We start from the raw sequence: 14521 nt of genomic DNA on the forward strand, positions 1-14521 counted from the left end.
CCAGTGAAGAATTAAAAAAAAAGTTTCAGAAGGAATGATACTGACTAGCAAAACTAGGAGATTTGTGAGATGGAAAAAAGCTAGAAAATACAATAACCTGAGGGGTTAAAAGGAAACACCACCCACTGAAAATGAAGGAAAAGGGCAGTGCACGGGAGTACTATGGGAAATTCAGGAGGGAACATAGGCCAAAAAATTACTAAAAATACTGCGTCAATTTTGGACACAGTTGCAGGGAGCCGTCCTTGTCTTTCCCTAATAATAATTCCTAATGATTGTGTTTGGCTTTCTTGGAAATGCAAAAGCTCCTGGCTTACCCCTCTGTCCTCTCCCTCCTCAGGTGGCCAGACCTGGAAATGGTTTGAAGCTGGCCATGGCCAGGACCTGCAGGCTCCCTCTGCGCTCTGCCTACGCTCAGATAACATATAGCCTCATGGCCTGTTGCAAAAGATTATTTTTGGGTCCTTCTCAGAGCAGCCCAGCCAACTTTGTCTACCTGACATGAGCCATGAGAGAGAGTTGGTAGTAGCAGGGCTGGTTATGATAAATTGGGGCTCAACCTGAAAACAAGTCCACACTTGAGCACAGTCTAAAACCAGGAGTTTGATGGGCACTGCATGACTTTCCTTGATCTGGCTCTGTATGTGTGCCAGTGGGTCAACACCCAGAAAGCCAGAAAATATCAGCTTCAAGCTCCTTTCAAGCTCATCTTCCAAGATGAACTTAAATACAAAGAAGATTTCAGCCTGATGCTATTTTCCTGAATACATGAGAACCCTCTAATAAAGACCAGTTAGACACTGGTCCATACAGTTTCCCCTGTTTAATCAAAATGAATGACAGTAGACCAGACACAGTAAAAACAACAAGGACTTTAAATCTTCAAAGTATTGTGAAGATCCAAGTAGTGTGATGATTATTTGACTGAATGCTGCATATTACATACAAGCCTCCATGAAAATGCTTGTTTCGTCTGTTCTAATGTTTTACTTTTCTTCCAACACAGGGATCCCACATACCCCAGCTGTGCCTCCTCAGATCTGTACAACACTGATTAAGACTATCGAAAGATTTCAACTGTTCCAGCTGTCACAGAAAATAACTGAGGCCAGCTGAACATCAGGATGCAAGTAGTTACTATTATACTACTACTTCTTCTTTGTAAAGCATCTGACTGTAGGAAGACAAGGAATAGGAATTTGAGAAACAATGAAAGGGGAAACATCTTAAGGAAAGCATCTAGCACTGTTAAGCGCAATACCCGAGGCCTACCATGTGATATATACACTTATCTTCATGAGAAATACCTAGATTGTCAGGAAAGAAAACTGATTTTTGTGGCACCTGATTGGCCAGAGGATTTAAAACACATGCTGCTAGCAAGAAACAGGATTCGTAAATTGAAGAATAATATGTTCTCCAAGTATAAAGTACTGAAAAGTCTGGATTTACAACAGAATGATATATCAAAAATTGAGAGCGAGGCTTTTTATGGTTTGAATAAACTTACCACACTGTTACTTCAGCATAACCAAATTAAGAGTTTATCTGAGGAGACTTTTATTTATACGCCCAGCCTAAACTACCTACGTCTCTATGATAATCCCTGGCATTGCAACTGTGAACTAGAAACTCTTGTTACAATGCTACAGGTTCCAACAAACAGGAATTTGGGAAATTATGCCAAGTGTGTGCACCCAATAGAACTGAAAAATAAAAAGCTAAAGCAGATAAAAGCTGAACAGCTGTGTAGTGAAGAGGACAGGCAGGAACCCCAAAACATAAAACGGGAGAGGCCTGAAGCTGTCAAACCAGAGTTTGATTCCTCTTCGTGCCACATGTATGTGTTTCCTGTACCAACTCTGAACTGCAAAAGAAAAGGTTTGTATCTGTCCTTAGAACTGAATTAATGATTTTAATATTCTTGCTCCCTTACTACACTTATTCACATATTATTTACAGCAAATTAATAGAATACTAGTACTCATTTTACTTACTTTAATACTGTTAATTGTTTTTCTCTCGTAACTACAAGCAACAAGTAGGAACTCTTTCTGCATTTTACCTCTACTCTTCAGCCCCAATTCCACAGATATTCTTTAGTGCTCTAGTATAAGATATCCAACAAAAACAGCCTGGAGAAGAGAAGGCTCTGGGGAGACCTTCTAGCAGCCTTCCGGTACCTGAAGGGGGCCTACAGAAAAGCGGGAGAGGGACTTTTTACAAGGACAAGTAGTGACAGGACGAAGGGGAATGGTTTCAAACTGAAAGAGGGTAGATTTAGATAAGATATTAGGAAGAAATTCTTTACTGTGAGGGTGGTGATACACTGGAACAGGTTGCCCAGAGAAGCTGTGGCTGCCCCCTCCCTGGCAGTGTTCAAGGCCAGGTTGGATGGGGCTTTGAGCAACCTGGTCGAGAGGAAAGGTGTCCCTGCCTGTGGCAGGGGGGTTGGAACTAGATGATCTTTAAGGTCCCTTCCAACCCAAACTATTCTATGATTCTATGAAAAATCAACAGGAATAAAATTAAGCACATACTTCAGTTACTGAAGGACCGGCACCTCACTAGTCTGATTTTACAACTATGAACGTACTAATCAGTTAAATTACAGCTGTGCTGAAATTGTTGTACTGATAGAGAAAAGCACAGTGTCTTTTCTTCCTTACAGTGTACAAACACAAAGATAGCAACAACTTTGACAGAAGCAAGCTGTGAAGCATGACTGGAGCAGCCAGCTGTGCTTTCAATGCCCAAAGGAACCAGATTGCAAAGGAGAGCCATTGCATCCTCACATTTTCTGTGCAAGATTTCTTCCACTAAGGGATGAAATTATATGCTTTTGTTCATAACGAAGTACCTCCTCTGTGTTCTTCCTCCCAGCACCCAGCAAACATTTCAAAGTTGAAGTGCCTTCAAGAAATGTTTTTCAGACACTTGGATCCATTCCATTCCTAAATCTTTCTCAGTCTCCTAAAAGCCACAGTTAAGCCTTAAGGGTAAAGCAGCTGGGGCATAATCAACACAAAAGTGCACATTTATTCATGCTTTATATTTCCCATATTTTATCCCATGATGAAACAAAGCAAACAACCAAACAATTCATAAAAGAGTCGTTCTTTATCATTACAAATCTGAAACAAAAAGCATTACTAGAAGTAGCCAAAACTGGGAGGATTTTTTCCCAACTTTTGTGAAACACAGCCTGCAATACTGGATCACTGCAGTATGTTTTGCCCACTTGTAACTTGCAATGTGTTTGTGAAACTTCTACTCGCTTTAACAGTGACTTAAATTTATGTAACAGCTCTGTGTGCTCTTATTCTTGGACCTTAATGCCAGAGAAAAGCTCAGAAGTCAGTATAAGGAGATAACTCCTAAATACAAAGAATTAACGATTTTAGTATTTGATTACATGGTTTATCATCTACTGTGTCTGTCAAAAAATGGCCCACGTTTTTACTTTTTTCCACCCTGTTAAACTCCTTTCTTCTTCCTATGGCTCACTTTTCTCTTTGTTTTACCATGCAGCTACTACATCTTTTTTATTAATGATTTATGCTTTTTTACTGGCTAACATTTATTAATTTCTTAACATTCACCTACCTTACCTTTCCGTGTAGATGGGATCTTAACTATGAGATTACAGCTTACGATCTTAATTATCCTTCATAGGATCTTAATTATATCATTATTACTTTATGTCTCCAGTAAACTGTGCTACTGAACAAAAACCAGGCATATATTATAATCTTAATATAAGAAAAGACTGACTTTTCAGCTCTCCCCATTTAGTGGTATCAAAGAGATGAGCTGAATACATGAATATACTCAAAAACTTTTGGCAAGAAAAATGTTACTTTTTTCTCTAAGATCACAGAAACATTCAATGTGGTCTGCTCTTCATGGAAGTTTCACAGGCTTTTATGGTATTTAAAAAAATATGGTTTGCTCCCTTTAGTACTAATAATGAAGGAATAAAGTTACTTCAACCTTTACATGAGTGTACTAGAGGGTACAGGGACTCCGTCCTTCAGGTCAAGAACTAAGTATATCAGTCCAGGACTTCCTGAATGTCTAGCATGGACACACTGAGTATGTTGAATATTTTCTAGGAAGTATCAGCTCTACTGTGCATATGCTTGACAGCTGGATGCAGTTATCCCATGGACATTTGGGATTTCTGAACATATGGTAATCTTTGATGAAAGCATTGTACTTATTGTCTTTGCATATGATTACTGTGCAATGGATGCATAATTTCATTGGAATTTTCATCAGAAATAGGAGTATAATGCACCCAAAATCCTGGGAAAAAACAAAGATTTCTCTAAATCCACATGGACAAGATTTCAGAGTAGGAAAAAAGATGTATCAGTTGCCAAACCAGTAAGATGACATAAAAAGCTGCAATCCATTATTCCTTTAAAATGGAGGAGATCGAGTGACAAGCAGTATACCAGTACTATGTATCTCTAAGGAGATACGACACCAGGTCAGCAGCTTTCAGTTAATGTCAGAAAGCTCATGAAAGAAACATCTTAAAAATATATATAACCATGTGAATGTTCTCATTTTTTAAGAACTTCTTATTTATATCTCATCAGACCAGTGATAGGCTGGATCTTTCAGTACTTCAGACTGAAAGTATCCTATGTCTTTGTTTCTGTTTTACCAAAGAAAGCAACAAAAGTTGGATACAAAAGGAACTTCTGTTTGCTCTTCCGCAAAAGAATTTGTATTTGCAAGAGCAGTTGAAAAAAATCTGCTTTCTAGTACTGCCAAGCTCTCCAAGTCTCTAAATTCAAGCCTTATTTGCATTCATTTAGTGATAAATAGGCCCTGCAACTTTGACATCTGCACAAGCAGGAAGCACTCCAACCAGAGCAGGCTGGAGTAGTTACAATATTTATATGTTTATAATTCCAAAGCTCTACTCAAAATGAGATATAAGGCAGGAAGACTGTGATATATTGCTTTAGTCTCAAGAATACCTGATGCATTAGACATCTTAAGAACTTCAGAAATATGCTAACACAAATTTCCTCACAGATCCAGAAACCACTTGCTTTCATTCAAAGATGCTCAAATAAGAGATACTGCTCATTTCCTTGTAGTAACAGCCCAGGATTAGAACACTCGTTGAGTAAACATAATCCTGGAGATTAGGTTTATTAACATTATCCTGAGAAGGTTCAAACCACAGTTTGCACTTCTCGAGAATGTCCCCTTACTACTGGACTAGAAGCTATTCCTTCTGTAACTCTTTTGCTAGGAACACTGTAAGGATACGTACACAGATGATTGATTCAGAGGTGCTTGGCTACTCTGGTAATGCCAATGAGACAAGTAGGATAGAGAAGCAGATAGACAGAATGCCGCTATTCTGCATGGACATATAATAACTGTAAGGATCACAACAAATATAAAGTCTTAAATATTACTAAAACACTACATATCTGTAATTATAGAACTATAACTATATATATTACTATATATATATACACACTATATATATATATAGTAATATACATGGAGTATTATATATATAGTTCTATAATTACAAATATATATATATAACTATATATATTACTATAACACCTAGAATTTTTATTGCTGATAAAATTTAGAACATTTTACCTTTTAGCAACACAAAACAAAGGATGTAAGACAGCACACTATAATTTGATTATGGAAGATGTTCACATACCAATGAACATTTTTTTATATAGTTACTCTGGTTTCTTTTCTTTAAATGATCAAGCCCTTCACACATACTTTTTATTAGTACAGTACCTTCACTACCTACCCTATCCCTATGTGAATGCATAGCACAATTCTATTAAAATAAAAATATAAAACACAGAAGGAGACTTTACTATAAGCACTAATGAAGAGAACAATTTTCACATGGAATGTAAAGATACAAGTGAATAAAGCAATGAAATTCAGAAGTTGAAAAAACATTTTGACACTAGTAGTGGGTATAAAAGGGAAAGAAAACAAGAAATAATGATAGAATGACAAAACTCTGTGCGGTATTTAACTGTGATACCTAAGCAGTAAGAATAATCTAAAGCTGACACAAGTTATATCTTTTTCATTTTTTAAGATTTAAAGAAAGTTCCAGGTAACATACCTCCCGATATAGTTAAACTTGATTTGTCCAACAACAAAATTAGACAACTACGAGCCAAAGAGTTCGAAGATGTCAGTGAACTGAAGATATTAAACCTAAACAGTAATGGAATAGCTTACATTGATCCTGGTAAGAATAATTTTAAATATTTATTAAAAACTGATTTGTGTTTTATTAATTATAAGCATTGATAATGTCTCTATCTGATATAAATGTGGGGAAAAAAGGATTTAAAAATCTAGAAGTTGGTGCAAATTTCACCTTTTGTACCACTCAATTCATAGAGTAAAGGTTTGCACTGAAATGTGTTCATCATGGGAGTCAAGGAAGAGAGACTGATTTCAGCTGCCCTTTCTTAATACTAAACCAACCAAGCGCAAAAATTTAATTCTGCAGACTGAAGGCTAATCGTTTCCCAAAACGCTAAATAGAATGATTTTTTAAATATCTTTGCCAAATGTAAGAAAACTTGTCATATAATGAGGCTGATTTTAAATAATATTTGACAATAAAGTAATAGACAAACCAAAAGGATTTAAACTCTTTTGGGTTAAAAATCACTACGTATAATTGTTCTTAAGTTACATATTATTAGAACTCAAGTGGTCTTGTTGGCAATTTGCTTATTGCCTATGTGTATTCGGTTTTTAATTATGAAAGCAGACACAAGGAGAGAGAAATAGAAAGTATGAAGCAAAAAGAGCCTTCTCTAGTAGCATTTTGAAAGTTAAACAGCAGTAGAAAGTGGTATCAGCAAAATGATACTTATGAGGTTTAACATTACACATAATTGATTTATTTAAATTAAGACTTCTGCCATTAAATGAAACAGTATACTTGCAAAATGTATGAACTGCTCTCTGAAATGTGACTCAGAAGAATTACTATGAAGCTCCATGTTTAGTATCTTTCATATCTTAAAATATTAATTGAAAGGTTCTATACACACACACACACACATACATACATACAAAAACTATTAGCCCTGCACATTGTCTAATACATAATCAATTTCCATATTTCTACTTCTGTACCATGGCAATACCAGTAGACTTCTATGACCAAATCAAGCATTCATTCAACTCCACTGTCCCTGTTCTACACTTATGCACACTCATTAAGTGTCTTATAACTTTACCAGCAGTACAACTCCCCTAATGTCGATATATTTATACCAATATGTCACTTCTTAGGTCACAAGCCAAATTTTCAAGTTCAGTGTTTGAAAAGTCTTTTTTGTAGCCTTTAGCCAAAAAAATGATAATAAATGTATAATTGTGAAAATGTTTTTCCTGTTGCAGATATGCATGGTTTTTTCTAACTTATCTTTACAAGGTACTAATAACTATTTTTGTATTCACTAGCTGCTTTCTCAGGCCTCAATAACTTAGAGGAGCTGGATCTATCAAACAACAGCTTGCAGAATTTTGAATACGGAGTACTGGAAGATCTTTATTTTCTGAAAATACTGTGGCTGAGAGAGAATCCTTGGAGATGTGATTACAACATTCATTACCTTTTCTACTGGTTGAAGCATCACTACAACGTTCACTACAATGGCCTAGAATGCAAAATGCCTGAGGAATACAAAGGATGGTCTGTTGGGAAATATGTTCGAAGTTACTATGAAGAGTGCCCAAAAGACAAGCTGCCCATTTATCCAGAAACTTTTGATCTGGACAAAGATGATGAGGAGTGGGAACGACACAAAGAGCAATCAGTTCAAACAGTAAAGCAGCACGGTGTAATTGTCACTGTGATAGGCTAATAAGGGAATCTCTTGTTTTTGGGGTTTTTTTTTTAGTATGTTCAAATATTTGATACTCTGACAAAGAAAAACATGCTGTTTACATTTTTTGATAATTATACTGATTGATTGTAGGACGATCTGCCTACAAAGATCTCTGATTATTGCAGTTAATAGTTACAGAATGGCATTAGTTATACAGCATCCTTCATCAAGTAATTGTTTCTGACAATTTGTTCTGGACATTCTTGTGAAATATTTTGGAAAATATTTGAAACTATACAGTAGCAATCGATAGACACAAATGTACATAATGTGGTGGGGAGGAGCTGTCTTATGTATGAACACAGCTTATGTGTTGACACGGAACTTACTGCAGGATTGTGACCAAGACACATTTTTCTTGAATGTATTGACAGTCCTTTGTATCTATCAGTTTCCTGAAATATTTCCAGAAAACATTTCTAAGATTTTTGTATCAGCTTCCTGTTGTTCTATTGTATACCAAAAATCAAACTGAAGACTAACCTTAAATACAATTCTAGAAAAACAGGAATGGCAGTTGTTATACTGATTAGGATTCAAACCCAGAAGTTGGGTTCAACTTGCTGATTTACCACTGTTCCTGCTCAGTCTTGAGTGAATAACTCAGCCTCTGCCTCTCTGTACCTGAGATGCCTGAAATCATGAGTAGCTGAAACATGGTTCATTCCCAAGATACAGACCCACATGCTCCTTATTTGCCTTGTTTGGTTTTTGCAGTAGGCAGAGCTGAAGTCTTTCAAGGAAGCGTTTTAGGTTGTCATGTCACTTTGACATCACTTCCAGGTGAAGAGGACCATGTGAAGGCTGATGTGGTCTGCATCCGACACGCCAGTGTCCATCCAAACTGAAGGTAAGTATGCTTTTGAGTGCTCACTAAAAGTGTGGGACATTCTCAAAGTCCACCCTTCCCCCAGCTCATTTGTAAAACACACATTATAGCACCTTCTTATCACACAACTGTCTACGTGAATGTACATTCACTAAAAACTGTGATTATTCTAATACTATGGTAACAGAGCATACAAATGCCACAGCTAAGTAGAGAATATCTCAAAAGGTAAAATTCCTTGCTACATCATAATATACCGGCTAAAAGTTCCTTTACAAAAAAAAGCTGTTTTTACTGAATGACTGTTCTTAGCTTTTACATAATAATTCTGTTTTTTTTTAATTTCTGCATCAGTTAATATTGAACTAGAAGAACTAGTGCCTCTTAAAGACAGATATTATAAACCCTTTTTTACACATGGAAAGGATAAGTAACTCCCCAAGCTCACATGGTGGAGAAGTATGAGATACTGGGTTAAAACTTCAGTATTCCCAGCTCAAGCCCTAGACCAATCTCCTGCTCTTAGATCAGGAAGAAATATGTAAGTGCAGGATAGAGATTCAGGGCCAAAACTTTAAATATCTGTTGGCTGTCATGGAAGAAATTCTGGAACACTCCATGGAGAAAATTTGCTCCTTTAAAGATCTGCACACAATTATGGTGTTTTGTGGATTCCTTTGGTGCTTTAGCCACAACCCCAAAAGGTCACACATTTTGTTTTAGAAGTGCAATACAAAGCACTCAGTGCTTTTTTGCTAACATGAAATAAAAGAACAACATAAAGGAAAAATTCAGAAATTACTAAGAGTGGTAGAAATGCCAAAGAATCCTTAAGCAAACACATCCTGTTATTAACTTCATGTCCTCCATTATTCAGCTTATGAATATATTTAATGGTGCTTTACTGATAAACTGAATAATTTAGCCATTTCTTCTGCAACATCTTGTAAAAACTTTATAGCAAATATAACAGTATCTGACTCATCCCTGCTTCTGGGAATATCTTAAGCATTATCTTAATTATTAAGGGTTAATCCTGATAAGATGGAACATAGATGAAAATCCCATCTGGCCAGTAATATTCACTAAATGGGGCATATTCTAGAAACTTAAAAGTGCTGAAAGAAAAAAAATCTGTCATAAGCAGTAGCCAGCATTAAGTGAAGTACTGGTCCTCCTCTCCAATTCTGGAGGATTATTTCAGTACAGAATGGAACTACTGGGAATGACTGAAAAGGACAGACAATGCAACCACAGCAGAGCAACTGTTATTGGCAGCACAGCCAAAGGAGAAAAGCTGAGTAGGAAAAAATGAATTTATAAACCATGTTAGGTTAATTTCTGCAAAGAGTCAGTGTTAAGGAAAAAAAAATAGCTTGAGGTAGGCCAAAGTCTGGGTAGAAAAGGCAATCCAGGAAAGGAATACAGGATAAAAGCTGGGTGAGATGTCTCTGATCTCTGTGGTCAGCAAAAGGTTACCAGTTGGAAAAGCAGTGGAATGAGACTGAGGATCACAAGCAGTGGCCTAATTGTTGTAAATAACAAGTTCAAAGGCCCTAGGGATTCCTAAACAGATCACGAAATGTCCCTCTTATGACCAAGGCTAAAACCTGAGGGTCGCAGTGATAAATAGGAGAATTGTTCAGTAGAAGCCAGAGTTAAGCTGGGTGGTGTGATCATTCAGGGTTCTCAAACAGTGGCACCAGAAAGTGTTGCATCTGCCGAAGGTTCAAGGGGGATGATGAGCTGAATATGCTGCCTATATCCAACAGCACAAGATGTTTGGTGACAACTATTAAGTGTGAAATCTGTAACTGAGGGATGTCTCAACAAGGACACTCTAGAGGAACACAGTTCAACGACTATCCTGCAAATAAAGGTTTCAGTGTGAACTTGTGAAATCAGTGTCGTCTCAGAAGCTCCATAAAAGAAATATTGTGCAATAACACCAAAATGAAATTCAGTGCTTAAGAGCAGATCTGTCTAGTCCTCTGAGAATCAACAAGTGAAAAGGCTTCTAGCAGCCAAGAGAAGAAGAAACTGAAGGTTTGAATGCTGGAATTGTCCTTGCTACTATTTTCCTTAGACGGACTCTGGAGTTTTCAAGGAGTAGCTAGAGGTTCTATTCTTTTAACTACAATGCACTATAATTTCATTCCTTACTGTCTAAAGTTACTGCATATTTCAGTTTTTGCAACAATACTAGAGAATTGTTGTAAAGTAGATGTAGGAGTATTCAAGTGGTGGTTTAGTTTCCTGTAATTAAAAAAAAGGGGGTGGGGGGAAAGCCCTCCTTGAAAAACTAGTGGGAACCCATTGGGGTTTTCTGCATGTTGGCATTTTCAGACACCCATACTGAGGATGTGGCAGAACAGACAGTAACTGCAATTGCAAATAATATAAGAACACAAGAATGGAAATACTAGATTGGGGCAAGGGTAATATAGGCTAGTACATTCTCCTGACGGTGCCTAGTAGCAAATTCTTCAAGAAAAGATTGTATGAACAGGAAAAGCATACAGGAACTATGAAGATAGTATAGAAGGAGGCAGCCCAAGGAAAAAAACTAAAATATATTTGAAAAACATACATATGGGGGAAATGACTAACAGTTGATAAAAACTTCAGCATTACAGGGTTAATTGCTATTTCTCTGAGCTTCTCCACAAAATGTACTGTAAACTAAAGTACACCCTCCGTGAAACACCACAGCCACAAACCACAATTTAATGTTGACATTTCTTTGTTTCTGTACTATTTAATCACAAAAGTTCCAGAAGCACTTCCATGTCTAAAAGAAAATCATGGGCCTTCCTCTTCCTTTATATGCTTTTAAGTCCTTCCTTTCAGTAATTTCTCTCTTGATTCCCCTTCTTTCTCTGTCCATATCCAGGAGATAATTCCATGATAGTGCATTGTCTTCCTGATATGCAGTATACGTACTAGGAGTGCTGTCTTAAGGGATAAACTATGGTACTGTACAGAAGCAGTGCCCCTTTCTCTACACAGCGCACATGAAACACAGAAAATATTATTTTGCCCCCTGTTTTGCCATGACAGGGTGCAGGAAAAATGGATAGGTCTGTCAATACTGTGACCACTACTGGGAATAAAACACTTCAAAAGCTTCTGAGGAAATTTTAGGTCCTGCACTATGAATATGAACGACAACTTTTAAATGCAGTTCCCAGTCACACATGGAAGTCAAATGATTCTCTAAAATCACCGAGTGGGTGGAGTAATACCACAAACAGCTGAGCTGTAATCCATGCATCTCATATACTCATTTTTCTTTGGCACATTCATTTGCCAAAGACAGTCTGAGCTGGAATCATACAACATTCGTATGTAGATATTAAACAATGACTACTATTTCATGCATACACCACATACCAAAGTTGCAGTTCATAAAAATAATTTTTCAAAATTGCAACTCATTTACAAAAACAGTTAGTCAGCTGAACAGACCTAAGCCCCAGTTAATATCATTGCTGTTTTACCATTAACAATAAAAACATGTTGCCAAAATCTGTGTAATCTTGGATTTGTTTGGAAAGATGAGGTCAGAACTGTAGCTCGGGGAAGTTCAAATGGAAAGGTTCATCACGTCTGTAGCCTATAACTGAACCAACAGTTCAACGCAGTTTGTTAGCTGAAGAAATGTCAAAGGAAGAGAATTTCAATATGATTTTCAATCACTAAAAAAAAAATAGAGAAATAGTTTTGCAGCAGTTTTAAACCAACCACAAGAGCTTCAAGTGAATGGCACAAGTAGGCTGTATGATCAGTATCAATGAATTTTAACAGAAGAAATATGTTGTTAACCTAAATAGCAGTAGTACACTGATACAAATGTGTTTCGTTCTTAAAAAGAACTACTGAGTATCTTCAAAGTTAGAAGAAACAGCTTTATACACCAGTGTTTTCTAGAAGTCCCTGTGGACCATCATACGTGATTCATCACAGTTTAAAATTAATAGCATTGTGTAGATTTAACAGGACATGATCTTTGATTTTCAGCCTACAGAAAACGTAAATTGTCAACAAAAATGGAAAACACATAGTTTGTAGATACACAAAATGGATTTAGTGTCTTTGATATGTAAGATAAATGGACATGGATGGCAACCAACACACTGATATTCCAGCTCTCATAACCCACATGCTGATACTTCTAAGTTAAATTATTTTAACTAGATACAAATCAGTTAAACAATGTGACAGAAAAGGCAGTGGGCATATAAAATTTAATTCCATTGCAACTGTTCTTTACATGTTTTTAGCTTTAAACACAATAAACATTATTATTGTTTTGTACTCAAATACATAAGGAAAAGAAAATCATAAAAAGATTTCACATTTCTAAGTACAGCCTCCATAAGGGAGGCGACGTGGCTATGTATGATTTATTTTGGCTTGCTTTCTTTATTAGCTGCCAAAGTTCATTATAATATTAAATTATTTCACTAAGCAACTTGCATGTTGATATCATTGAGAATGTTATTTTGTCCTGTAATTTAAAAGCCAAGACCATGATCAAATATACTTTTTATTCTTGGCCAATTGCTCTTTTCCATCACCACTCGAGAGACCAAATTGTTCTCACCCATAATTACACAGTCACTTTCTAAAACAAAAGAAAATACACTGAAATTGTTATAGGCTGCATGAACAATTTCAATTATGTATTATCTGATTAAGTAATAAATGCGTTATAGTCTCAAACATCAAAATACTTTTTATCTGGAAAATAAAAACTTTCCTTTTCTTTTTAATGCATTTGCATTCAATTAAAGTGTAGGCTAAAAAAGAGTCAATCAGTAACATTCTCCTGCTTGAGAATACTGAAGTAGAGCTGTGCCAGGAATCAAAAACATTTCTTGGGATCTTGCCTAGTTGTAGCAGAAGAGTTTTTTTATCATTAAAACACTACCAAGATGTTTTAACACTCTTCATGATAAAACGGCTGAATAACAGTTAGGATGCAGGTAATGCCTAATAAATCAAGTACACTTTCACAGCTAGCACTGAACCTCTAACATTGACCATAAAGGGTTTTATTTTTCCTGCCCACTTCTCTGCTTAGTGGAGCATACAACTGCATTGAGAAAAATATTAGTGACCTGAAACTATTGCAAAATGCTGTCGCGAAGGGAATTAACCTCTGAACACATGGTCGTGTGTACTTCCACACATATTATGAGGATGCTTTTCTACATCCAGAGGGACTCTGTTTTGGCAGTAGAATCAATTACCTATTATTTGTGCTAAAACTTGAACACCACATTAATATCTTGGATCACGCTTGGGTTATCTTTTTTTTTTTTTCTGTCTGTGAGCCTCTTATGGAGGCCAGTAACCAGCGCTATACCCTAGGGGTCAAAACTGGGTCTAGTCCTGTTTAACATCTTCATTAATGATCTGGACGATAAGATAGAGCGTACCCTCAGCAAGTTTGCAGACGACACAAACTGGGAGCAGTGGCTGATACACCAGAGGGTCGTGCTGCCATCCAGAGGGACCTTGACAGGCTGGAGAAATGGGCTGGCAGGAACCCCATGAAGTTCAACAAGGGGAAGTGCAAAATCCTGCACCTGGGAAGGAACAACCCCGGGCACCAGTACATGCTGGGGGCAGCCCAGCTGGAAGGTAGCTTGGCAGAAAAGGACCTGGGGATCCTGGTGGAGTTGAACATGAGCCAGCAATGTACCCTTGCCACAAAGAAGGTGGATGGTATCCTGGGCTGCATTAGGAGGAGTGT

The 14521-nt window shown here is 36.9% G+C and overlaps 2 protein-coding genes across 2 annotated transcripts in view; one reads left to right on the plus strand and one right to left on the minus strand.

Moving 5' to 3' along the window:
• Positions 1 to 14521, minus strand: part of FBXL13 (F-box and leucine rich repeat protein 13) — a 93134-nt gene that overhangs the window by 52177 nt on the left and 26436 nt on the right. The gene's annotated exons all lie outside the window — the stretch shown is intronic.
• Positions 1125 to 7907, plus strand: LRRC17 (leucine rich repeat containing 17). The gene is made up of 3 exons (XM_068402304.1): positions 1125 to 1881; positions 6113 to 6268; positions 7504 to 7907. Exons 1-3 carry the CDS (start codon positions 1125 to 1127, stop codon positions 7905 to 7907), a joined length of 1317 nt encoding a protein of 438 aa, XP_068258405.1.

Source organism: Nyctibius grandis, chromosome 5 (assembly GCF_013368605.1).
Source record: "Nyctibius grandis isolate bNycGra1 chromosome 5, bNycGra1.pri, whole genome shotgun sequence".
In the NCBI taxonomy this organism is placed as follows: domain Eukaryota; kingdom Metazoa; phylum Chordata; class Aves; order Nyctibiiformes; family Nyctibiidae; genus Nyctibius; species Nyctibius grandis.